Source organism: Eumetopias jubatus, unplaced genomic scaffold, assembly GCF_037043125.1.
Source record: "Eumetopias jubatus isolate StellerSeaLion01/CBP00866 unplaced genomic scaffold, mEumJub1_p1.0 scaffold_9, whole genome shotgun sequence".
Taxonomy (NCBI): Eukaryota; Metazoa; Chordata; class Mammalia; order Carnivora; family Otariidae; genus Eumetopias; species Eumetopias jubatus.
Window position 1 is genome coordinate 81,674,806 of NW_028274815.1, and position 27,542 is coordinate 81,702,347.

A 27,542-nucleotide genomic window follows, 5' to 3' on the forward strand; every position below is an offset into this window, starting at 1 on the left:
TTCAGGTCATCTTCCTGGCCTCTGTTCTCTGAGGTTCTAAGCAACACATATTCCGCGATATCCAGCCTAGGAGAGTCGCTAAATTCCATGTTAAATGTCCTGTCCGGGGTTGTAGATCGTCTCTTTCCGTTCTTTAAGAGTGAGGCTAAAGCTTCCTCCATTCTGTCTTTTATTTTATATCATTATGCGGTAACTACAAGGTCATTGCTGGGTTGTTAGTTGATTTCCTTTACCCGTCAGAGCCAGTGGTTGTCAAGGAAAGGTTCTATGACAGAGTTTAATGTGTCCACGACCCTTCAAACAAAAGAGAAAATTAGCTGTGCTTATTATTTAATTTCCTGTAAGATCGATGGGTACAGCTCCCTCTGACATTCTCTGTACCTTTCCAGTGTCCGACATACAGTAAGGATAATCTTTACTGTGATTCTGAAATTTCAATGCTTTTTACACATGTGTAGAGTATAGGAATTAGTTAGGCTTTTTGTTTTTAAGGAATTGAGTTTATGGCAAACTTAAGTAATGAAGATTAATTAAAAAGATACACAAAGCAATCAGGAAGACAAAGATCCCATAGTAATCTGTTAGGGCCACCATAATAAATAGCACAGACTGGGGGGCTTACACCACAGAAATGTATTTTCTCACACTTCAGGAGAAGTCCAAGACCAAGGTCCTGGCAGGGTTGGTTTCTGGTGAGACCTCACCTCCAGGCTGGTGGCTGGCTGCCTTCTTGCTGTGTCTTCACGTGGCCTTTCCTCTGTGCACCCTCTTGGTACCCCTTCCTTTGCTTATAAGGACATCAGTCCTACTGGTTTAGGACCCCACACTTATGACCTCATTTTAACTTAATTACCTCTCAATAGACCCTATCTCCTATCCAGTCACATTCTGCAGTACTGGAGGTTAAGACTTCACATAAATTTGAGGGAGACACAATTCAGCTCAGAGAAACCCCATCAGGAACCCCTCAGGAAGGTCTCATGAAAGCTGTACCTGGAACCAAGCTGGTTTTAGGGATTTCAGAAGTACCAAAAGTTCAGGAAAAAAACCAGAAAAGTAAAACCAATGAATCACTGAAGTAGTCATTAGTATAAATTTATTGTGCATAGACCCAAAAAGATGTTTGCAAACTGGGAACACTCAAACCAAAGCATGAAATGAGGATCATAGATATATTGTGAGCAAGCAGCTTATCTAGTGTGAAGGCAGGGACTGTTCTTTATAGTGATTGGTTACAATATTAGAATTTTCTTAAATGAAAGGGAATTGGTTAGTGGTCACTTCATATCAATTTTAGGGAACTATTTAATTTTTGCTAGGGGCGCCTGGGTGGCTTAGTAGGTTAAGCATCTGACTCTTGTTTTCGGCTCAGGTCATAATCTCAGGGTTGTGAGATCAAGCCCCAAGTCAGGCTCCATGCTCAGCTGGGCATTTGCTTGAGATTTTCTCTCTCTCTCTCTCTCTCTCTCGCCCGCTCTCGCTCTCTCTCGTCTGCTTGAGATTCTTTCTTCCCCTCTCCCTCTGACCCCGCCCCCCGCTTGTTGACTCTCTCTCTCTCTCTCTCTAAAATAAATAAATAAAATCTTTAAGATTTGCTAATGATTTTCAGAGGTATATGCAAAAAGAGATGCAGGTTGAGCTAGCCTGGCTTGTCTCACAAAACAAGGTAAATTAAGTGTTGCTGACTAAACTGCTTTTGTCTGCTCAGGAAATGTTCAAGTCTGGTTTCCATTTGTGTTTAGTTTTAACAGAAGCAAGAGTTCATAATCTTCTCTGATAGTCAGGAAGGGCCAGCTTATGCTGTGGTAATAAACATCCTTCTAAACCTCTGTTGGCCTGAAACAACAGAGGTGTATTTCTTGTTTACAGTACTGGTTTCTCACTGGCCAGCAAAATGCTCTGTTCATCATGGTTACTCAGGACCCTGGGCTTATAGAGCAGACACCATATTGAGCATTGCTGGGCACTTTGCCAGAGGGCAAAAGATTTATGGAAACTCATCTCAGCAAGCAAGTGCCCCATCTCATAAGTGGTATATAGCATTCCTCAAAACTCATTCAAACTCAAAACTTGGCCAGGCCTAGTCATATGGTGGAGCTGAAAGTGCAATCCTACCAGGCGCCTAGAAGGAAAAGAACTATGGCCTAAACAGTGCTAATAACTATCACATCATCACTCCAGAGCCCCACCATGGATGCAACATGGGTCAGTTGCTCAGAATCTGCTGCTTTTTATAGATCTTTCCAGTTTCACTCCAACTAGAGTCAACATAATCTACTCAGTATCTTTCCCCCTACTTCTCAGTGTTTATTATACAGTTTTTGGTCCTCATAACACATACTTCTTTGTGGCCCTTTATCATCTCTTAATTAGTCTCATGGTATTTATTCATCCACACCTAGTCAAGTCTACCTGTATTTCTCAGAAAATATAGTTGCTATAGCTCATAACTAGGCAGAAGGTTTCACTGGCAGTCCCCAGTCTATGGACAGGCTTCTCAAGTTTGTCTACTCCTGTTCTTGAATGGGAAGTCTCATGTTGAAAGCCACATGAGGCTACCCCTTCCTTAGATTCAGTGTCATAGTAGTTACCCTTACAAGGAACCATAGCATGGTGGGGAATATGGCTACAATGTCCAGAAGGGTTCGTAGTCGCAAAATACGCAATAACTTATCATTAAGTCCTCAGCTATCAGTGTTAAAGGAATCCAGGAGATTTAATATTGTGGAAACAAATAGCTTTCTCATTCTAAAGGATGGTTAAAAGTCAGTACAGTTAATGGACCTAGATGGTTATAAGATTTCTTTATTTTATGTGAAGTGGTATAATGTTAACACAAAGAAAAAGTTAAATTTATATTGTAGAGTGCCAGTGAACATAATGCAAAGAGGTATGGACAATAATAAAATTAAAATAGAATTCTAAAAAGTATTCAAATAATCAAAATGAATGCAGGGAAATTTAAAAAAAAAGAGAAAGAAAAGAGAAAATAAGTAATAAAATGGTAGATTTAAATCTAACCATAACAATGTCAATGCAAATTGAACAGACCTTTTAGAATCTTTAAAAGAAAGAAAGAGTTTTATTCAAGCCCAAGTTAGGACACCTGCCCGGGAAACATACTCTTCACAGGGAAGAAAGTGCTCCAGAGAATGAACCATTTTTACAGGCTTATTTACTTTTTTAAATATTGTAAAAGCTCAAAAGATTATAGATTAGCATATAGGCAGGAATCACAAGTTTTATCATAAAGGAATGCAGGGAGCAAGAACATTGGTCAATCTTTCAAGGACAAGATGGTTTTCCTTTAAGCTACTCATTCACAAAGCAGATGTACAGTGCATGCATGGTGGGCGATAAATCAGGCTTTTGGTTGGAACAAAGTCTATTTACAGTCATGCTGACTAAGAAAAAAAATCTAAAATAGTTTCCCTTGTGTATGAGGCCTTTAGAGAGTTCTTCCTCTCATCACAATAATTGCATTGAATGTTAATGGAGCATTGCTCTAGTTGAAAACTGAGATTACCAGAACTAATCATAAAACAAGATTCAAATATATTCCGTTTATAAGAAACACAATGTAATTATAAAGATGCAAATAAGTTGAAAATAGGTGAATGCAAAAAGATACACCAAGCAAATGGTAAGCATAAGAATGCTGGTATGGCTATATTAATATCATTTAAAATAGAAATGGCAAGGAGTGATTGCTTTCCAACTTACATTGTGAGGCCAACTTTACACTAACACCAAAACCAGGCAAAGATAATGCAAAGAAAGAAAACTACAGACCAATATCCATCAAGAATATAGACTAAAAATACTTAAGCAAAATATTAGCAAATCAAATTCAGCAATATGTAACAAGAATAATAAATCACAACCACAAAATGTACATTCCAGAAATGCAAGTTTAACATTGGAAAAAAATCTATCAAAGTAATTCACACTATAAATAGAATTAATGGTTGTATCAATAGATGCAGAAAATCATTTTACAAAATTCAGTGCCCATTTATGATAAGAAACTCCTAGCAAGGTAGAAAGAATAAGTAACTTCTTCAACCTGATAAAGGATATTTATGAAAAACCAGAGCTAACATCATACTTAAGGATATCACTCTCAATACTTCTTTTTATTAGGCAAAAAATAAGAAAGCATTAAGACAAAATCACTAAAGAAGTAGTGTGTTTGTCCCTATTTATGGAAGACATGGGGGTTTATGTAGAAAATCCTGAAGACAAAACAGCTACTAGAATTAAAAAGTAAATTTAGCAAGGTCACAGGATACAGGGCTAATGTACAAAAATGAACAGCACTTTAATATAGTAGTGGCAAATGACTTTAAATACTAGTAGCAAAAGAAAGTTTCAAAATTCCATTTCTAAGTACTGTCAAAATAGAAATTCTTAGAAGTTCAATAAAGATGTGCAAGAACTTTTCACTGAATATTATAGATCATTGCTGACATGAATTAGAAGTCCTAAATAATATCATATTTGTTAATGGACGATTCCATTATTATTGGGGAGGACAACTTTCTTTTGATTGATCTGTAGATTCAGTAAAATCCCAATCAAAATCCAAGAATTTTTTCCATAGAAATGGACGAGCTGATCTTAAAAATCTGATTGAAAGTTCAAATGAAAATCTGATTGACATTAAATGCTCAAAACAATTTTTAAAAAAGTAAGTACAAAGATAGAAGACTTATTTGAAGACTTACTATAATGCCACAATATAATAAAGCAATAACATCACAATATTGATCAAACAATAGATATGACATCATGGAGGAAAAATAGAGAGGCCAGAAATAGACTTGCACATACACGGTCAATTGATTTTTGGCAAAGGAACCAATGAAAAGGAAGACACTGTGCTGAAATAACTATGGGTATCCATGTGGAAACATATGAAAATTACCCCATACCTCACACCAAATGCAAAAATTAGCACAAACTGTGTCATAGAATAAATATAAAAGCTGAAATTATAAGCCTCCTGGAAGAAAAAAAAAATCTTCATGACCTTGGAGTGGGCAAAGGCAGAAAAAACAAACAACAGAAAGAAAAAAAGTAATAAGTTGGATTTTATCAAAAGAAAAAAATTTTGCTCTTTGAAATACACAAGTAAACAAAAAAGTAAGCCAAAGAATGGGAGAAAATGTTGCCAAGCATATATCTCAGAAAAGACTTACATCCAGGATAAAGAATTTTATAACTCAATAATAAGAATATAAATAACTCAAAAATGGGTAAAAGATTTGGAAAGATAAACACATGAAAATTTGTTCAACATATTTTGTAATCAGGAAAATGAAAATTAAAATCACAATGAGATACCACTACACACCCCTTAGAGCGGTTAGAATTGAAAAGACTGACAGTATTAAGTGTCAACAAGGATATAGAAACTGGAAATCTCATACATTTCTGGTGGAGATGGAAAATGGTTCAATGACTTTGAAAGACAATTTGGCAGTGGCTGTCGACTGAATGTTCATGTCCTCCCCCAAATTCGTATGTTGAAACCTAATCCCCAATTGGATAGTATTAGGAGATGGGGCCTTTGGAAAGTGATAAGGGCATGAGATTGGAGTCCTCATGAATGGGGTTTGTACCCTTATAGAAGAGACCCCAGAGAGCTAACTTGCCCTTTCTGCCATGTGAGGACACATTGAGGAAATAGCTGTGTAAGCACCAGGAAACAGGCTCTTACCAGACACCAGGGCCTTGATCTTGGACTCAACAACTTCTAGAACTGTGAGAAGTAAATTTCTGTTGTTTATAAACCATCCAGTCTATGATATTCCCTTAGAGCAGCCCATGTGGACTAAGACAGCATTTTCTTAAAATTGTAACTTGTATGTACCACACTACCTAGTCATTCCACTCCGAGGTATATATCCAAGAGAAATGAAAACACAGGCCTACACAAAAGACTTGTACATAAATGTTCATAGAAGTAATATTCCAATAGTAGAAACTGGGTGGTGGGGGAAGCAGGGAACACATGTCCTTCAACAGGTGAATGGATGAACAAAATGGCTTGTAACCATATAATGGAATACTTCTCAGTATTTAAAAGGAATGAGCCGCTGATACTTGTACAATATGGGCAACTCCCCAACACATTATGCTGAGCTAAAGAAACCAGACACATAAGAGTCCATATGTTATTATTCAATATATATCAAACACAAATTAATCTAGGGATGCCTGGGTGGCTTAGTCAGTTAAGTGTCCGACTCTTGATTTCATCTCAGGTCATGATCTCAGGGTCATGAGATGGAACCCCGTCAGGTTCATGGAGCCTGCTTAAGATTCTCTCTTTCCCTCTCCCTCTACCCCTCCTGCTCCCCACCCCCTAAAAATAAACAAAAAACGAAAAGCAAATTAATCTACAGTGGTAATAACAGATCAGTGATTTCCTGGGGTCGGGATGGACTTTAAAAGAGTAATAAAGAACCTTTCTGGGTTCATGGAATTGTCTGGATCTTGACTGTGATGGTGATTTTGCAGGCATATACAATGGTCAGAATTCATTCATTTTAGATGTAACTTATCATATGCAAATCATTCCTCAATAAATTTGACAAAGAAAAAAAATACCAGCACATTTGAAATCAGCCCTCCACCTCTGCTAAGCCTTGGTGGGTGGGCTGGTGTCTTTAGCCACTGTTTTGTGTATTGAAAGGGTTTTGCAAAATTTGCAGTGGTTTCTGTTTTGGGGTTTCTTTTTTTAAAGATTTTATTTATTTATTTGAGTGAGAGTGAGAGAGCACAAGCAGGGGGAGTGGCAGGCAGAGGGAGAGGGAGAAGCAGGCTCCCCGCGGAGCAGGGAGTCCGATGCGGGGCTCGATCCCAGGACCCTGGGATCATGAGCTGAGCTGAAGGCAGACGCTTAACTGACTGAGCAACCCAGGCATCCCTCAGTGGTTTCTGTTAAAGGGCTGACGTTATTATGATCTTGGGAAGTTTCATGAACTTCTTAAAGGGAACATAACAGGACCATTTCCTGAGCCCCCTTCTCTAAACTGTTTCGTTTTACACCATTTGTGACACATCAAATGTGTGGCTGTGTTTCCCTATACCAGCCAATTCTCCAACTCTCCAGGCACCAGCTTGGTGTTCTACAGTTTAATTCAATTCTGACACTAATTCTGAATTAACACCGACCCCAGAGAAGAGGGCTCAGTCCCATAAAACTGCCCCCACTTCAGACATCCGTTGCAAGTCTGGGCCACCCATACTGACCCTCTCCTCAGGTTTGATAATTTGCTAGAATACCTCATAGAGCTCAGGAAGGCACTTTACCTTGGTTGCCAACTAATTATAATGGATGAAACTCAGGAAGAGCCAAATGAAAGAGAGCATAGGGCAAGGAACAGAAGGAAGGATGCAGAGCTTCGATGTCCTCTCCAGGCATGCTACCCTCCTGGCACCAACCTGGATGCTTTCTGACCCTGGTAGCTTAGGGTTTTCCTGGAGGTTCCATTACATAGGCATGATTGATTAAATCATTGGCCATTGGTTCTTGAATTCAATCTCTAGCCCCTTTCCTTCCCCTGCAGGTCATGGGGTGGGGATGAAAGTTACACCCCTCTAATCACTTGGCTGGTTCCTCTGGCAACCAGCCCACCTCCAGAAGCTCTCTGGGACCCAGGCAAGAGTTACCTCATTAGCAGAAACTCAGCTGTGGTTGGAAATGGTCTATTAGGAATAACAGAGGATGCTCCTCTCAACTCGGGAAATGGCAAGGTCTTTAGGAACTCTGTGCAAGGTACTGGGGACAAAGACAATAAATCCATATTTTTTGTTATATCACAATACTGCACCTCCACCCGGAGTGAAGAGAGTAAATCTAATCTTGTTTCCATGAATGCCACGGACATGTATGAGATTTAGCATTGGCTGACATTTCCCCTCCAATATGTGAGAAATAGCCACATGATTGTGATTGAAATGAGTCCAAAGAAAATCTTTTACAACTCTAATGACATCCAGAGCCATGTAATTTGAAAGATAAGAATTGTTTTTCATGTAGTCATATGGACTGTGTCTGTAAGTGTAGTCTTCTTAAATTATAGGTACGACTTTAGCTTCTCAAACTAGCATGGCATCTTTCTGGCAGTGCATACTGGTGTCCAGGACAGGGCTGGCCCAACTGACTTTCCCAGGCCCTGGGAACAGACTGGGTAGCTCCTTATAACCTGGAGAGTTATGCAGAGGAGTTTTTGTTTGTGGCAACAACATGCAAATCTTTGAGTCTTAATCATATCTCCTGTGTTTCCTCTGGATTTGAGAGTCAAATTCCCACTAACACTCACTCAAACCTGCCTTTTTGGGGCCTTGTGGAATGTCTGGCTCCTCATCTTGGCTTCACTCCTTGGAATATGAGCACATCTGCAAAGGTGCAACATGCAATGCTTCTAGGATCTGTATGTGGGTTGCTCCAAGGTCAGGCCGAAGGTAAAATGGGACTAAGTAAACTCACTGAGTTGGGATACAACCACTAAACTTCTTTTGCGTTCATTTTGAAACCTTATGTCACAATTTCCTTTCAAACACTCAGCCAAGATTTTTCTCAAAATCTGGCCTCACTTCGCTTAAACAAAAGAGACCAATATTTTAACAGTTTTGTAAAATATGCTTGGTACTCAAATGGACAGATTGGTAGATGTTGTCCAGGTCAGCCATGTGCCAGACATTCAAAGGGCATTTAGAGCACAAAAGATGTATAAGGGAAACTCCTGTGAGAGAAGATGGGGAAGGAGCTCGGAGAAATGGGGAGCCTCAGACCATTGTGCAGAGTGACCCCATGTGAAGGAGAGGGGGCTGAAGGGAAACCAGATGGGTCTGTCTGACTGCATTTCTGAGAGAGTTTATCCAGCCCAGCGGGAGTCTTCGGGCTAAGAACACCCATCAGAGGAGTCCTGCACCTTCCAAGATTGGGCCTGCCTTAGGGCCCTGCCACACCAGGTACTTGGCTGAGGACAGCAATGGGAATCAAGGTGCCGCAGTTGGCTGCTCAGTTTCATTACCTGTAGTCAGAGACCTGAGGGGTCCTGATTCCCTCAGATGGAGAGGTAGATAGATAGCTGATAGATGGGTGATGGATGGATGGATAAATAGATGATAGACAGACAAGCAAGACTAGAAAGGATATATATGTGTGTGTGTGTTTATATAATATTTACATATGTATTTATAAATATATATACAGTATCTATATGTAATATTTAGAGTGGCTTTCTCTGGGAAGGACTGGGACACAATTGCGGGAATTTTCCTTTGTATTTTTATATTTTCTAAAATTTCTGTGCATCAGCATGTGTATTCTTAAGCAAATCCAGTGTGAAATTTCAGCAAACCTCTCTCTTTTTAAGGCAATCCCTTTCCTAAGTGCACAGATGTATAGAGTGCAAATGTACAGTGCTCATGATGTGAGAGCATGTGTGTCCTTGCTTGAGCCAATTTGCACAAAGCTTTTTGCTTCTTTTTTTTTTTAAGATTTATTTTTTTAAGAGAGAGAGAGAGAGAGCACGAGGTGTCAGAGGGAGAGGGAGAAGCAGATCCCCCGCTGAGCAGGGAGCTCACTGCAGGGCTCCATCCCAGGACACTGAGATCATGACATGAATTGAAATCAAGAGTCCGCTGCTTAACCGACCCAGCCACCCAGGCACCCCTTTTTTCTTCTTATTCACCTTCCCCAGCTTCTTCTCCTTCTCCCAGATGATGCACTAGAAACATCTCTTTAAGAGAGGAAGGGAGCCTGTTTACAGTCTTCTGTCTATATCCCTCATCTAACTAAGCTTGTGGGTTACTGGTTGTTAGTCACATTAAAAAAACAAGAACTAATCCAGACGCAGAAAACATGTGTCTTAGGCTCTCTAAAGAAATAAAATTGATCCATCCGGAGGAAGCCACAGTTTAGGACTTTATGAAATTCAAAATCAAGTTGTAGCCTGAGATGTACAATGAAAATCTGCTAGTCTATAATACAAGTTAATTCATTGTAAGGTCATTTTGGTTATAGGAGCTGTACTGGATAGAATATTTTCCCCACAAAACTCATGTCCACCCAGACCTCAGGATGTAATCTTATTTGGAAATAGTTCTTTGCAGATACAATTAGTTAGGATGAGCTCACACTGGATTGATGTGGGTGCTAGTCCAATGACTAGTGTCCTTGTAAGAAGGCAATGTGAAGACATGGAGGAGGGGACACAGAGGGAAGGGCATATGTAGAAGACGGCAGAGACCACAGTGGTATGTCCACAAGTCAAGGGACACCAAGGCTTGCCAACAACCACCAGAAACCAAGAAGAAACAAAGAACTGTCCTCTCCTAGAGACTTCAATGGAGTGTGGTCCTCTCAGCACCTTGATTGTGGACTTCTAGGCTTCAGGACAGTGAGAGAGAATAAATTTCTGTTGATTTAAGCTGTCCAAGTTTGGGGTATTTTGTTACAGCAGCTCTAAGAAACTCACAGAAGGCAATGTGACAAAGCTGCACTGGGGAGGGGAGGTGCATTGGACCTGTGAGCAGAGTGGCTACTGGACGCCCTCCTTGTGTCTCCTCTCCCCATCCAACATGGTCCATTAGTGATATAGTTTCTTACGTGAGGAGTGGTGACAACCGAGCTACTTTAAGGACTGACCTTTCTGCCAACTCATATTCCAAAGCCAAAGCCATTCTATACTGGATAAGATTTTTTTCTTTCTTGAAATACTCTTTACTAAAGGTATTATCGTTCCTAAGGCTAGAGGATGCAGAGACTGAAGTTTCCATTTAAAGGTAAGTGCTCACAGCTGTGAGGGTCATGCAGGAACAGGAAACCACACAACACATTGTCATTTCCGTAACATCATGGCAATATAAAAGAGTCAAAAAAAAAAAAAAGTCCAAAAGGATCTTTAAGGGAAAATTAAATGGAACAAAATTGGAGGCTGTAAAATGGCATACTGTGAATGCATGAGAAGTCCTTATACACAGAGGTAACATCATATTTTAAGACCCATTCTTAGGGAAACCCAAAAACAACAAGTGACTTTCAGCTTTTAACTAACAAATTCCCAGGAAAACAGAAACATTTGTGGGTTTTTTTCCCCCACCTATTGTTATCTTTTGAATTGAAGTTTTTCTTTTTAACTTTCCTTCTGTGTAAGTTGGTATACAAAGACTAAATGTGAAAAGTCACCACTCTTGCAATATCTTGTAGCAAAACCCTAATATCTTTTTTGAGAGAGAGAGAGTGCATGTGTGCAGTGGGATGGAGGGGCAGAGGGGGGGAGAGAGAGAGAGAGAGAGAGAGAGAGAGAGAGCACATGTGTGCAGTGGGAATGGAGGGGCAGAGGGAGAGAGAGAGAATCTTAAGCAGGCTCCATGCCCAGCGCCGAAGTGGAAGTGGAGCCTGACTTGGGGCAGGATCTTGTGACCCTGAGATCATGACCTGAGCCCAAATCAAGAGTTGGATGCTTAACCGACTGAGCCACCCAGGTGCCCCAAACCCTATCCTAAAGAAGGTAATATACAAGTCTGTGATTCAGAAAGGAAATTCAAGTCCAGAGGCTCTGTAGGGAAAAGTGAGGCCAGACAAGAGCATTTTCCCAATGAGCAGCTATATTTGGCAGCTAAGGAACCAAACAAGATTAAGAAAAAACAGAATGGATTTCCAAGAGAAGGAGGCAGGGAGAAAGATCTGCAGTATCATTGTAAGAAAGAAATTCTCTACATGGGGCCAGATTAGGTGCACCCTGCTTGGTGTGGGAGACCATGGAAGGGGGGCCAGAACCAAGAACAGTATTTAAGGGTTGGTTGCAGTTGGTTGCTCTCTCTCTCACGCTCTCTCTCAAATAAATAAAATTAAAAAAAAAATTCTGCTGAAAATGTTTTCAGATATACCAACTGAAATTTAAAACCTGTTGCAAATCCCATATTGCCTAACTTTTTTTCTTTCTCCTTCCAGCTTTATTGAGATATAATTGACATATACCCTTGTGTAGAGCTGGATAAGATTTTTTTTTTGAAAAATATATTTTCTTTTCTTTTTTTTTAAAGATTTTATTTATTTATTCATCAGAGAATGAGAGAGTGAGAGAGAGAGAACACAAGCAGGGGGAGCAGCAGGTAGAGGGAGAAGCAGGCTCCCCGCTGAGCAGGGATCCCGATGCAGGGCTCGATCCCAGGACCCTGGGATCATGACCTGAGCCAAAGGCAGATGCTTAACCAACTGAGCCACCCAGTGTCCCTGGATAAAATTTTTGATCTCCACACAGAAATGGATAGCAAAGCGTATTAACAGTTTATACAGCGACTCTAGGGCATCCATAAACAGAGACACTCATTGCCATAGACCAGCTGCTTGTTCTATTTCTGCTACTGGAGAACAACCTCACTCAAACAAATGTGAGGCACTCCTTAGGAAAAAAATGCAAATGAGATGGAGTGGGGCTTTGCTTTAAATGTACCTTGATGGTTTATGATTGTGAATGTAACAAGAAGCCAGCCTAGGCTTCTTCATTGACCATCTCTGTCAGAGAACAACAAACTTTAATCATGAAGATGATGTCATTGGGGGTCAGCAGAGGCCCTTCACGGAGCCGATCTGGAGGGGGCAGGACAGGGCAAAGGGCTGGGGAAGGAATGGTCGATTGAAGACCATGGTCAAGGGGTCGGTGTGTACACAAAGCAGCCAGTACGTCTGGGAAGCCCCATGGGTGAAGCCAAAGCCAGTATCCAAACGCTGTCAGGGCACCCTGAAGAGAACAGGTGAGTGTCTCAGTAAGGAAAGACAAATTGGGGATGGAGAAGTTAAAGTCACACAGGAGTCTCAGGCCTGGGCAAGTCTTGCAGGTCGAAGAGTGGGGGATCATTCCAGAAGTAAGGTGAGAGCAGAGTGTGAGCGGGAGAAATGAATGGGGTAGAGACCTAACTATTCTGGAGGGTCCATCCACTCCTGTGCTACCACATACAGCAGATAATCATTGACCTTATTTCCTTGAGTTTTAGCTTCTGCTCCTGTTCTGATTTTTTTTTTTTCCATTTTTCCTAGTATAGGCAAACAAAGGCCAATAGGTATATGCTGTGGTTTATCAGGACTCTTCAGGGCCTGATATCCTCAAAGGTCTTCAATTTCCTCAGAAACCTTACTTTACCTGTTTTGTGTGTCTCCTTAACTGTGCGGCAGCTGCCACTTTTCAGAAGTTCGGTCTCAGTTCTGGGCTGAGAAGCACATCAAGTAGTGATCCCTAGATCGCTGTAATTTCTTTATTTTTTTTTTTTTAAGATTTTATTTCTTTATTTGAGAGAGGGAGAGAGAAAGAGTGCAAAAGTGAGGGAAGGAGGAGAGGGAGAGGAACAAGCAGACTCCATGAACCCTGAGTTCATGACCTGGGCCAAAATCAAGAGTCGGATGTTTAACTGAGCCACCCAGGTGCCCCCACCGTAATTTCTTATACATGTTGAAATAAGTAGAGAAATAGCAGGAAAATTGGGAGTGTGTATCACATGGGCTTGAGTGGTTTGGAGGATTCAATGAGATGACATATATGCAAAGTGTAGCAGGTGGGGTCCAACTGAGAGAGAGAAACCACACAGATTAAACAGAGAAATTTAATATCAAATTAATCAACTATAACAAAGGACTAGCTGTAAGACATGAGAACTCTTCCTGGTACCCTAAGGCTGAGGGATGGATCCCCCCCTTAAAGGACAAACTTGAAAGGGGTTCAGATCTCCCTGGAGGTGTGGATGGACCACTGGGCAGCAGAGAAGCTGTGTGGTTTAGCCAGAGGAGCTGGTCTGGAGCTGCTCTGCAAACAACAGGCCACCCTCAGGAAGGCAGGCAGGAAAAGGGCATCAGTAGTTGGTGGCACCAGGCGTGCAGTGGAAGCCTGGGCTTAGGAGGGGGCACAGGGCCTTCCGAGGAGCAGGCTGCATGGACAGGGGAGAAGAGAGGGTTTCCACACAGAAGGCCGCTCAGGGGGACCCCTGATGACAGGCGTGCTGCACGAGGGCTATGCCAGAGTTTCTTTTTTCCATGTCAGGAGGTCCACGGACAAGTTATCTCCTGTCAAAGCTGTAGGTTACAGACCAACTACCTCCAGCGCCTGTGCACCTCCCCCCCACCCCCCAAAGGACCTATCGGAAGTCCTCCCAATCACCTGTCTGACTCTTGCCCCTCCCACCAGAAGTTGCTGGAAAGCCCCTTTCGCCTGCAATGTCCCTTCAGCGCCCTCTGCCGAGAGCTGTAACATGCGGCTCCCTTGAAGGAGAAAAATTGGGCTGAAGGCATTCCATTGTTTATTATAGAGCCCGTATTGAAAGATACATTCGGAGCTGGGAGGAAATTAAGTTGATAACTGACCCAGCTTCACAAAGAGACTGGCACAGAGTGGGTGCTCAGTGACTGAAAGCTGTATTAGACTCTTACCCAGTGTAAACAAATAAGAGTAAATTATTTGGAATAATTTTAAAGTTAGGTATTAGCCATATTAATATTTATGGTCATGTAATTCACTGTTGTATATTACTCAACTAGACACAAAGTTAAGAATCTGTGTGTCAAATATTTCTCATTTCGAATTCATGTTTCTTTTCTTTCATTTTCTTTTCGTCTAGGTCTTATACAATATATTAATTGCCTTCACAAAGATGCATAAATTTGAAGACATAGAGCCTGTCGACATTTTGGCTGGATGTGCCAGATTCATTATTGTGGGGGTTGGGGGAGTATTTTTCGGCGTCATTTTTGGGTTCATTTCTGCGTTTATCACACGTTTCACTCAGAATATCTCTGCAATCGAACCACTCATCGTCTTCATGTTCAGTTATCTGTCTTACTTAGCTGCGGAGACACTCTACCTCTCCGGCATCCTGGCGTGAGTACAAACCAAGGACCAAATCTCATAGCAATACAAGAGAATGCAGGACCACATGGTGTGGACTAGCATCTGCAAAAGGCAGAACTTCTGACACTAATCTGCAAGGGTGTTGCTGGATTCAGGTTTTTTAAATTTTGTAAAATCCAATTCGGGGGCTTTGCCAAACAAATGTTCTCCCCAGCCTTTGAATCTGCTCTTCTCCTGAACGGCCTTAGCAGAGCAGAGCAATTATAAGGTCAATTTAAAAGGCTCAGAAGACCTGATGCATAGAAGAACTAGAAGTTCAAGGTTAAAGTCTCATTTCAATAGCTTTTTTTTTCCCCTTGAAAAAATTCATTATTTTAAAGGTAAAGGGCAGTATGCCATGAAGGACTCTCATTCCTGAGCTCTGCCTTCTTCTATTTCCCTTAAATCACATCACACCAGGGTGGAATGAAACTAGGTAGATGGGATAAGACCAGAAGTCCAGATTTTTTTTCCTAATGAAAATATTTGTAAATATTTATCCTTCCTTATATTTTGGAATGAGGCTTCTTAACTTGGCTTGCTATATAGGGTCATGTTGTTTTCTCTATGGTATTATCCTCATACCCAGCTACTCAGGCAGAAATATTTAATTTTACTGTATAGAAATACCTATTTTAATTAAATATAATAGTATAAAATCTAGATACTCATTATTGTCCCACCTGAAAAGTGATCTAAATTACTTAGACGAGGCAGTTTTTTCTCTTCCCCTGCCCTCAATTGCCCCTCTCCCCCAGACTTGCTAGTGTCTCTAGAACAAAAACATTTTAAATGAAAAATATCTCATTAAATTGTTGTAAGAAATGTTGCTCAGGTGGTGGAAATGAGAGCCTCGCTGGATTATTCTTTCCAGAAACAGTTCTGCTTTGGGTTTGTGCATGGTTGATACTATTTTCTTTTGAGAGAGCCATGCCATGCCCACCTTTCCCAACACACTCAACTTGAGCAAACCCTTTGGGGAGGGAGAAGAGGAAAAAAGAAAGCCTGTGGGGAAAAGGAAAGGGGAATGGAGAAGATGTTCTCTCTGGTTAGAAACAGGACCTATGTATCTGTGGCATCTCCAGTACAGAGTTTTTCATGGAGGGGCAAAATCTTGTGGCTTCTCCTGAGACTCTGTTCCTTCTGCAGAATCACGGCCTGTGCGGTAACAATGAAAAAGTATGTAGAGGAAAATGTGTCCCAGACATCCTACACGACCATCAAGTATTTCATGAAGATGCTGAGCAGCGTCAGTGAGACCCTGATCTTCATCTTCATGGGCGTGTCCACCATTGGGAAGAACCATGAGTGGAACTGGGCCTTCATCTGTTTCACCCTGGTCTTCTGCCAGATCTGGAGAGCCATTAGTAAGAGACAGCAGGACCCAAAAAGGCTCCTGCCTGTTGCTTTTTTAAATTTTTCTTATCCCTTTCTGCAATGTAATAGCCTAAGTAGTGAAATGACACTAACTGGTTTTACTAGTTAGGGGAGTATAGGCACCTTGTAGTGACTAGGAATGTTGTCTGTGTGCTCCCTCACTCAGTTCAGAGCAATTAGAGGCTGATAAGGTTGTGCACTGAAGCAAGGCTGGTGCAAGGAGTTTGTTTTTCTTTTTTATTTGAAGAGAGAACTTTCACATTTACACATGTAAATATAACTCAGTAAATTTATCCCTTACTCTTCACTTCTTTGTCAATTTTTACCTTCTTGCACCTTAAATCAGATACAGATTATACACTGTGAGCATTTACACTTTTATTATAGGAAAAGTGAGATCTCACTAAGTGTAGTCTATGTAAGGCAAGTACTGTTAGAAAACATTCCCTTAAAACATACAGGTGGTTTTAGTTGAGCGTTGAGTTTGATGTATAGAAAACCAAGGACCAGGAAGTAAATCTTTATTTTTAAAAGTTCTTATTATTAATCAGTAAAGGCAACTCTATAATGTAACTGACTTTACCCCTATAAAATATGCCTAAGTTTAAAAAAAAAATGAGATGTCTTGACTAATGGCTGCTTATTTATCTTGTACATTTATGTTTCTGGGGCTAGCAAGAACATTAAGTACTGAACTACATTCTATGTGCTGGCTTTTGATTAGAAACAGTTTTATTTTAAAATGATTTTGACCAGGATTTGAAGCATTTGCTTAATTGACTTTGATCAATATTTTCAAGCCAATTACAATTAAAGAGAAATTAGGGGAAATGACTGAGAACTTACCTTGAACATATCAATTCTAAATTAATTTAGGGTGGGTTTTAAATCTGGGAAGAATAATAAGAATGCAGAAATATTAAAATATTCATAAAACTGGCTCTGAATATATGTGCCTGTTCACTTTCTTGGGGGAGAAAAGAATTAAGGAAACTTATTTAATAATATAAATTTATAATTTCAAATCAAATCTTAGCACTGCTAATAACTAGCTATACTCAAAATCTTCTTCCTCAACCACAAAATGGGAGGCATGAACAAATTTCCTAGGTTCCCTTCAGTTCTAATACTCTCTAATGTCAAGAGAAGTAACACTACCGAACTTCAGCCCAGCCAATAGGAGTATAAACCATCTAAGAGAGGATTAGTGTTGTGGGTACCTCAACATTGTTGGCCCTTGGTGACATTCCAACCTGACTCCTTCATATTTTAGCTGAGGGGAGAGTCATCGAGAGAATGGCTGACTGGGCCATGTCACAGTGAGGGACAGAGCCAGCTGTCAGAATCCAGTTCTCCCTCCCAGTCGCTTCTCATGCCCAGCCTGACTCGTTGGCTAATAGTAGTTCACACTCATGAAGTCTTATAACATAAAGTCCCTGATTTCTGTTATATATCGATATTAAATTTATGTAAACCTTCCATCTACCTTCTGAGGTAGATACTACCATTATCTCCTCCAGAGAGACTGAGTACGTGAAAAGATCAGAACCTTAGCCTAGGTCACATGACTGGTATGTGGAGGAGCCAGAACACAAAAAACAAAATGAAAAATTTTAGACTTTACCATCTCTCACGTTATCCATGTGCCTGTCACCAAACGTTGCTTGCTGTGAAATCTGTGTGATTAGAAGTCACACGTGGATACTGAGCTTTATTCTGTAGTAAAACCTCCTCTTTAGTCAGAGCTTTAGTGAAGGGCCTTTCCCACCAGGAAGCACTGCATTGGTGGTAAGCTAGGTCATGTGGGCCACTCAGGGATGGAAAGTCAGTGTGGTAGAAAACACCTCTGTGTGTGTGTGTGTGTGTTTTTTTTTAAGATTTTATTTATTTATTTGACAGAAAGAGAGAGAGACAGCGAGAGAGGGAACACAAGCAGGGGGAGTGGGAGAGGAAGAAGCAGGCTTCCTGCGGAGCAGGGAGCCCGATGCGGGGCTCGATCCCATGGCCCTGGGATCATGACCTGAGCCGAAGGCAGACGCTTAACCGACTGAGCCACCCAGGCGCCCCACACCTCTGTGTTTTAAACAAGCTCTGCCACCCTCCCCCTTCCACTTACTGACAGTAAGAAATCCCCCTCTGGGCCCTTGCCAACTTTCTTGTTTGCATTGAACCTCAAGAAGAACCAAACCAACCACAAAAATTTTGCTTACCCAGCAGAGACCACAATCACTAAAAGAGTCCTCTTATGTTTAAAATTATACACCTCCTTTGGTTACTCATTGTGAACATGAGGTGACAAAAATGTTTCTATCCCCCAAGTAATACCCTTGCTTTACCTAGTTTTGAAAAGCAGAGCAAAAATTGTGAGTATAAATTAGGATGTATATGCCCTGTCTTATATCAAAAAGTATCAAGATTTTATTACTTTAAACACACACACACACACACACACACACACAAGCTGGGAGGCCAATAACCTGAAGCACTACTGTTCACAACTACTCAAGAAATGAAGTTTTGTCTTTTTTTTAGATTTTATTTATTAATTTAAGACATAGAGATACAGAGAGAGAGAGCATGAGCAGGGGTAGAGGCAGAGGGAGAGGGAGAAGCAGGCTCCCCTCTGAGACAGGAGCCTGATGCAGGGCTTGATTCCAGGACCCTGGGATCATGACCTGAGCCGAAGGCAGACGCTTAACCATCTGAGCCACCCAGGCCCCAAGAAATGAAGTTGTGTAAGATATTCTGTTTGGGATGGACAATCATGGGTGTGATGAAATTAGGTTGCATTGTTTTGCGGGCACATGCACACGACTTGGGTTCACTAGCATTGTATATCTACTCATTCATGACCCTTTGCTCTAATACGTATTTTCCCTTTCTAGGCGTATTTGCTCTCTTCTATGTCAGTAACCAGTTTCGGACTTTCCCCTTCTCCATCAAGGACCAGTGCATAATTTTCTACAGTGGTGTCCGAGGAGCTGGAAGTTTTTCACTTGCATTTTTGCTTCCTCTGTCTCTTTTTCCTAGGAAGAAAATGTTTGTCACTGCTACTCTAGTAGTTATATATTTTACTGTATTTATTCAGGTTAGTAGATTTCTTTCATATCTGAAATAAGTAGATTCTTTCAGGATGGTGTATTAAATTAGTATAGTACCGAAAAAGGGATGCTTTATCTAATTTTTCAACATATGCTCAATAGTCAAACTAAATTCCCAAAAACTTCTAGGTCATGTTTGTGTTCATCCTTTAACCTCTAAAATATGTTGCTTTTTAATTAATAAAACATATTAATCAAAATATTCCTGGGTAGCAGGTGAACGATTGTTACGCTAGTGTGTTTTACTGAAAACAAGATTCCAGTTAGTACTGGATAGCAAGAGTTTTTATTTTAGCTGGAGTTTTTTTCTCAGCAAACTAATGAGAGGTTATTTTAAGGGATGACACTAAATTCCTGCTTTAAAGTAATGCCTATTTTCATTGCAGAATTTAAAAGACTTAAACAAGAACTAAAGTAAACACTGGAGCATTTATCCAGTAGATGCTAGTACAAAACAAAGATATGAAAATTGGAAGCTCTAATAGTTTTGCTAATAGACTTTCTCTCTATAATGACAATATTCACTACAACAAAACTCTTTATTTTGTCATTTGTGGTCTAGGGAATCACAATTGGCCCACTGGTCAGGTACCTGGGTGTTAAAAAGACCAATAAAAAAGAATCCATCAATGAAGAGCTTCATATTCGTGTAAGTTATCTCTTTGTCATAATTAGTAAGTTAATAAGATGTTCTCCATTTGTCACCGATAGGAGTAATCCATCATCTAAATGATGAGATGCTGTGTACACATCACTAAACAGTGATGTGTTTACGAGTCTCTTCCCTCGCCAGCTAGATAAGAGTAACTGTACTAGTTTCTGTTTGCTGCTGTAGGAAATTACCATAAATTTAGTTGCTTGAAAAACCATAGTTATTATCTTATAGTTATGTAGCCATAGTTATTATCTTATAGTTATGTAGGTCAGAAGTTCAAAATGGGTCTCACTGGGCTAAAATCAAGATGTTGCTGGGTTGTTGTATTTCTTTTGGGAGTTTCTAGGGAAGAATCTGTTTTCTTGTCTCTTCCAGCTTCTAGAAGCTTCTAGCATTCCTTGGCTCATGGACCCCTCCCATCTTCAAAACCAGCAATGGCCACTCAGGTCTTTCTCATGCTGCATACTAACTTTTCTGCCTTCCTCTTCCACATTAGAAACCTTTATGATTATATTAGGTCCATGTGGCTAATTTAGGATATTCTCTCTATCCTAAGGTTGGCAACCCGAAGTCCAACTACTATCTTAATTTTCCTTTGCATATAAACTAACATATTCACAGGCTCTGGGGATTAGAATGTGGACACCTTCAGGCATTATTCTGCCTATCAGTCTGCTCTCTGCCCCTCAAAGATTCGTATCTATTCCACATGCAAAATACATTAACTCTATCTTGGCATCCCCAAAGTCTCAATCCATTGTAGTGTCAACTCAAAGACCAAAACCTCACCAAAATTATATCAGCTCAAAAGTCCCAAATCTCATCATCTCAATCATCTAAATCAGGGATGGTTGAGCTTCTGAGTATTATCCATCTTGAGGCACAGCTCGTCTCCAATGCTGAACATGTGGAACTCAAGAAACAAGTTATCTGCTCCCAAAACACACTGGTAGGGCAGTCATAGGACAAGGGCTATAGATATTCCCTTTCAAAAAGGGGGAAATGGAAGGAAAAGGGAGTCATTTCCAATGACTGGGAAAACTACTTGGTTTCAAGGCCTGGGAACAGCCTCTGTTCCCTCAGACTGGAACTCCAATATGGGTTCCACCCTCTGGGTTCTCAACTCCAGGTTCTCGGAGTCATCCTTTCTTTTTTATGAAAGATGGCCTGTGTTTTCAGCTTATTCCTTTGATCAGCCTGTTTCTTGCCTATAGAACTTTGGGGTCCAAACCCCCGCTTTCATTTTATCTTTTCTCCTTGCCATTTGGTTCAAGTTGGCAGTGTTCCTGTCAGGGTTCAACAGGGAAGCAGAACCAGTAGGAGATATATATTAAGAGCTTCGTTGTAAGGAACTCGTTTACCTACTGTGGGGGCTGACTAGGCAAGCCCAGAAACTGTATGACAGCCCTTCAAGAAAGGTAGACCAGAACTCTCAGGCACGAGCCACAGCTGCTGTGCACAACTGGAATTTTCTTCTTCATCAGAGAAGCTTCAGTTCTACTCTCCAGGCCTTTGAACTGATCAAACTAGGCCCACCCAGATTATCGAGGATAATCTTCCTGATTTCAAGACAACTGAATATGGACTTTAATCATATCTGCTAAATACCTTCACAGCAACATCTAGATTAGTGTTAATAATACCTGGGGACTAGTCTTGCCTAGATAACACCTCAAAAAAACGATCACCATAACTAATGCTCATAATTGCCCTACTTGCCTCTGAAATCATTGTTCCAATGGAACATGGGGCCCTCTGCTTTTTCTGAACTTTTCATTAGGAAAGGGTAAAGACTTCTACTACTTCTGCAGATATAGCCTAGTAGCAGTTTTCAGTGAAAACATTCAATTCTGACAAAGATGAAAATGAAATTGAGCATGGTTTCTACCTGTTGGTTTAACTTCAATACAATATTAGAGGGATGCCATTCTGTATGGCTCCAGGGAATAAAAATGAGAAGGAATACATGGAAGACAGAGGGAAAGAGACTTCAGCTCAGTTAATGAAGAGCATTCTGGCAATTGCTTCTCCTATGGCACACCCAAAGGTGCAATGGAGGTGTATAAACAGTGACTGGGGACACTTGGCATAGCTGCTGTACAGGAGCTTTAGGCCCTGAGGGGATGATTGTTCCAGGTAATTTTTAAACTTCTTTTATCCCTCTAAGTTCATGATTCTAATGCTGGAGAAACTGATGAAGTCTTTCAAAATCAGCCCTGGATTTTATGGCCAAAGTCATCTAAACCCAAACCAAAAATTTTCAAGGCCATCTGAAAATGTTCAACAGATGGGGCTAAGGAGCAAGTGTTTTAAAATAAGGAATGCTTTGGGGACCCTGGGTGGCTCAGTTGGTGAAGCGTCTGCCTTTGGTTCAGGTCACAATGCCAGGGTCCTGGAATCGAGCCCCGTGTCAGGCTCCCTCCTCAACAACTTCTCCCTCTCTCTTTGCCCCTCCCCTGTGCTCATTCTCTCTCAAATAAATAAATAAAATCCTAAAAAAAAAAAAAAAAGAAGTGCTTTAACCTGACTGAAGATTTTTGTTTCTATCTTTATACCCTCTATGCACTATTTTTAGAAATTAAATAATATACCTAAGACAATAAAACTTAGATACTTTACTCCTTTCTTATTTTTTTTCTCAAATAAAGTTATAATTATTGGTAGAAAGTACATAAATTAAATGTGTCAGAATTAATTTAGTATTTGTCTATTTTGGAAATATTTTAGAGGACAGCATAAACTTCAATGATTGCAAGCTTAAATTATGAAGACTAATTCATAAATTTTGAAGAGATTATGCTTTTTTCTGAAATTCCTGTAAATGATTCAGGTGAAGCAAATTTATTTAGTGTAATTGGCTTGGATAGTGAAATGCAATACTGAAACAAAATAATCAGATAAAAAATGAGGCAAATAGGTAAATTTTGTTGTTAGTTATTATTATTATTATAGGATATCTGTAGAATTATGTTTTCAGAAACTATAGATTGGATACTGGCAATGTTTTTCTTTTGTGCTGAAATTAAAAGTAACAATTAACTATTACAGTCGTGTGATTTCAGTAATGAGACATTTTCTAAATCATTCTAGAAAAATATTATTCAAAGCAAATGGCAGGTATACTTTTTCATTGAAAGTTATGTGCATTATTAAGGAGCTTATCAACAGAGTTTGAATCATGAAACTAAGTTGAATTACTATGGAATTATAAGTTTCAGTTACATGAACAGAGTGATGGAAAAGAGGACATGTTCCAGGAAATTAAAACCTCCTTTGTTTTCCGAAGTGTATTAGCTTTCCTTGTGTATCTTTTAGAGTTAACATTTCACCAGCAATCATTTTCCTGTATTTGGTTTGGCAGCTGATGGATCACTTGAAAGCTGGAATTGAAGATGTGTGTGGGCAATGGAGTCACTACCAAGTGAGAGACAAGTAAGGAGGCAGAGGGTTTCACTGGCTAGGAAGGATATTTGTGGCATGAGGAACCTCAAAATGTTACATTGGAAACTGAGCATAAGACTAGAAAGAATCCAGAGGAATGGGACCAGGGATATAAAGGGCCTGGGAGCCATGGCATAGAAGGGGCAGGTGGAAGCCATGGGAATGCCCAGCCTGTGAATGGAGAGCTCTCAGGTGGAGAGGCTGTAGATTTGGGCTAGGTTGTGTCAGAGAGAACTAGTGCAATTTTCAGATTGAAGTTAGAGAAGTCAGACCTAAGTTTAAAACAAGGACAAGTTTCCCGATGAAGAGAGAAGCTCAACCATGGCATGACTGACTTCATAAGGCTACAGAGGGAGTTTGGTGAATCATCAGGGATCCTGGGGAAGACAGTCCTCCATTGGGGAGGGCGGATGCAGTGGAAGACCTTCAAGGGTCCTTTCTACATGATTCTATAAAAATGCCACAATCTCTCTTCTCCACCACATCTCACATTTCAGAACACATTCTCTTCCTGAATTTTAGTCTACAGCATATGTCTTATATGGCCCTGAGGAGAGATGCACGCAGGATAAGGAAGATGAGAGTTTGGGAGTTAAACATAGCAATTTAGTGAATGTAAGAATCAGCAGTAGTTGAGTTAACCAAACAGTAGAAGTTTTCTCTCTAGGGCTTGACAACAAATTGATGTTGGTGATGCCAAGAGAAACTAGATCTTAAAAACTCTAGCTGATGAGAGGGGTAGTGGCACCTAAATGAGACACTGAGAGGTTTTGGGTGGGCTTTTTAAATTTTATGTTTTATTTATTTTGTGAGTCTGTGGGTAATCTATTTTTAAATTGTAATTCCAGTTAGTTAAAATGCAGTGTTATACTAGTTTCAGATGTACAATATAGTGGGTGATACAACACCTGGTGCTCATCACGACAACTGCCCTCCTTGATCCCTGTCACGTATTTCCCCCATCCTCCCACCCACCTCCCCTCTGGGAACCACCAGTTTGTTCTCTATAGTTAAGAGTCGGTTTCTTGGTTTGTCTCTCTCTCTCTTTCTCTTCTTTTTGTTTTTCTTTTGTTTTGTTTCTTAATTCCACATGTGAGTGAAATCATATGATATTTGTCTTTCTCTGACTTATTTCACTTTGTATTATACTCTCTAGCTCCATCCATGTTGTTGCAAATGGCAAGATTTCCTTCTTTTTGACGGCTGAGTAATATTCTATTTTATATATCACATCTTCTTTATCCATCAATCGATGGATGCTTGGGCTGCTTCCATAGTTTGGCTATTATAAATAATGCTGCTTTAAACATAAGGATGCATGTATCCCTTTGAATTAGTGTTTTTTGTATTCTGGCGGTAAATACCCAGTAGTACAATTCCTGGATTGTAAGGTAGTCTTATTTTTAACTTTTTAAGGAACTTCCATACTGTTTACCACAGTGGCTACACCAATTTGCATTTTGAGTGGGCTCTTTTTTATGAAGCAAAAAGAAGGACAGTCCTCATAGTGTTAAAATAGAACTTAATTTATGTAAATATCCACCAATCTAAAACCTAGGTCGTGAATTTTTTAAGTCTAAACCCTATAGTTCACCCAGTGAAAAATCATTTAATATTATTCCATTTAGCCAAATTTATACCAAATTTTCCAGACACTAAGGCAGATATCAAGAGCAGTAAGACACACTCAATGCATTCCAAGTCCTCACAATATAGTAGACAAGGTCCTGGGGGAAAGAAGAGAGAAAGAGCCTGAATGAATAATGATGATCCATATAAGAAATCCTAGAGCAGAGGTAAATGCTAGAACTATAATAGTACAAAGACAGGAGTACATTTTGAAAATAAATGAGGAGTTCTCCAGGCAAAGAATGGAAAACATGCTGAGCAGCAGCAGGAGCAGCAGTCTATTTCAAAATGAAAAGGCAAGAAATAGTGCAGCATGGTTTGGACACAGAGAGAGGGACATGGTGAGGCAAGTTGGAAAGACAGAGATATGCTTCTATGGCACAGTGCTAAGGAACTCTATACAGTCATTAATGCTATAAAATTCTATTTGACCTTGACTACTCAAAGCAGAAGACTTTTAAATAAGAGAGTAGTGGACACAGTTGACAAAACCAAAAGACAACCTATAGAATGGGAGAAGATATTTGCAAATGTCTTATCACATAAAGGGTTAATATCCAAGATCTATAAAGAACTTATCAAACTCAACACTCAGAAAACAAATAGCCCAGTCAAGAAATGGGCAGAAGACATGAACAGACATTTCTCCAAGGAAGACAAAGAAATGGCCAGCAGACACATGAAAAAATGCTCAACATCACTTGGCATCAGGGAAACACAAATCAAAACCCCAATGAGTTACCACCTCACACCTGTCAGATGGCTAAAATTAACAAGTCAGGAAACAACAAATGTTGGCGAGGATGCGGAGAAAGGGGAACCATCCTATACTGTTGGTGGGAATGCAAGCTGGTGTAGGCACTCTGGAAAACAGTAAAGAGGTTCCTCAAAAAGTTAAAAATAGAGCTACCCTACAACCCAGCAATTACACTACTAGGTATTTTACCCAAAGGATACAAACAATGTGATCCGAAGGGGCACCTGCACCCCAAGGTTTATAGCAGCAATGTCCACGATAGCCAAACTATGGAAAGAGCCCAGATGTCCATTGGCAGATGGATAGATAAAGAAGATGTGGTATATATACACAATGGAGTATTAGTCAGCCTTCAAAAAGGATGAACTCTTACCATTTACAATGACATGGATGGAACTAGAGGGTATTATAAGTTAATTAGAGGAGGACAATTGTCATATGGTTTCACTCATATGTGGAATTTAAGAAACAAAACAGAGGATCATAGGGGAAGGGAGGGGAAAAATAAGACAAAATCAGAGAGGGAGACAAACCATAAGAGACTCTTAATCATAGGAAACAAACTGAGGGTTGTGGGAGGGGAGGTGGGTGGGGGGGATGGGGTAACCAGGTGATGGGTATTAAGGAGGGCCCATAATGTAATGAGCACTGAGTGTTATATGCAATTGATGAATAACTGACCTCTACATCAGCAACTATTGGTACACTATATGATAATTAATTGAATTCAAATAAAATAAGATAAATTTAAAAAAAGAAAAAAGAAATAAACAAATAGGAGAGTAGCATGACCATACTTGGCTTTTGGAAGGCAAACAACATCAGCGATATGGAAGCTGAATTTGAGACAGATACCGTGGGGTGAGAGAGACCTGTAAGGGATATCCACATGGACATAAGAATTTCATCCTGTAAACATAAAATAAGCCTCAGATACTATGCTAGCTTTTTCATATATTCTATCGTACATGATCTCCTGAATCTCCTGTGTTAGCACTATTTTTCTCATTTTGAAGATGAAGAAACCAGCTCCAGGGTATCAACTAACCTACAGCAGAAACTTGACTGAATTCAGGTCTGGCTTTAGCGCCTCTTCTGTTTCCAATGAACTACAGAGCTTTCAGGATCATAGCGATGAGGAACTAGCAGAAGGGGCACTGGCGTATTTCTGAGGCAGACATGGGGACTGGCCAGGGGTATAGGGAGAAGAGGGTGAGGAAAGAGACAATAAAAGTGACTCTCAGATTTCCAGATAGCGAGTCTAGGGGGATAACAATGCCAAGGTGAAATGTATAGACTATAGAAGAATGTCCAGTTAAATAATACCAGGGTATGGAGAGGGGAAGCTGAGTGAGGACAGGACTCTTGAGAAGCTTCCATTCCTCTGGGGCAGGTAAGGAAGAGGAAGAGATTTGGAAAGAAGCCTTTAGGGAGGTTGGAAGGGACGCAGGTGTAGATCAGGATGTGGTGGGCACAGAGGAAATGACCCGGTGGCACATCGGGAGGAGCCAGGTGGCACGTAGGGCACCCACCAGCGTGGGACAGTAAAGGTCAAGGTGAGCTCAAGGTAAAGAGTGTCAGAGAAGTCCTGATGGGTGGGGAGCAATGCAGGGGACTGAGGAATAAACAGGAACAACAGCTTCTCTTGAAGAAAGGCAGAAAACAAGAAGGCTGAGAGGTAGACC

At 40.4% G+C, this 27,542-nt stretch overlaps 1 protein-coding gene across 1 annotated transcript in view; it reads left to right on the top strand.

The window, feature by feature from the left end:
* Positions 1 to 27,542, top strand: part of SLC9A4 (solute carrier family 9 member A4) — a 65,628-nt gene that overhangs the window by 18,050 nt on the left and 20,036 nt on the right. The window contains exons 3-7 of the mRNA XM_028103775.1: positions 14,629 to 14,888; positions 16,047 to 16,264; positions 19,160 to 19,362; positions 19,938 to 20,024; positions 23,392 to 23,462. Coding sequence (XP_027959576.1) covers positions 14,629 to 14,888; positions 16,047 to 16,264; positions 19,160 to 19,362; positions 19,938 to 20,024; positions 23,392 to 23,462 — 839 coding nt within the window. The remainder of the gene's footprint in view (positions 1 to 14,628; positions 14,889 to 16,046; positions 16,265 to 19,159; positions 19,363 to 19,937; positions 20,025 to 23,391; positions 23,463 to 27,542) is intronic.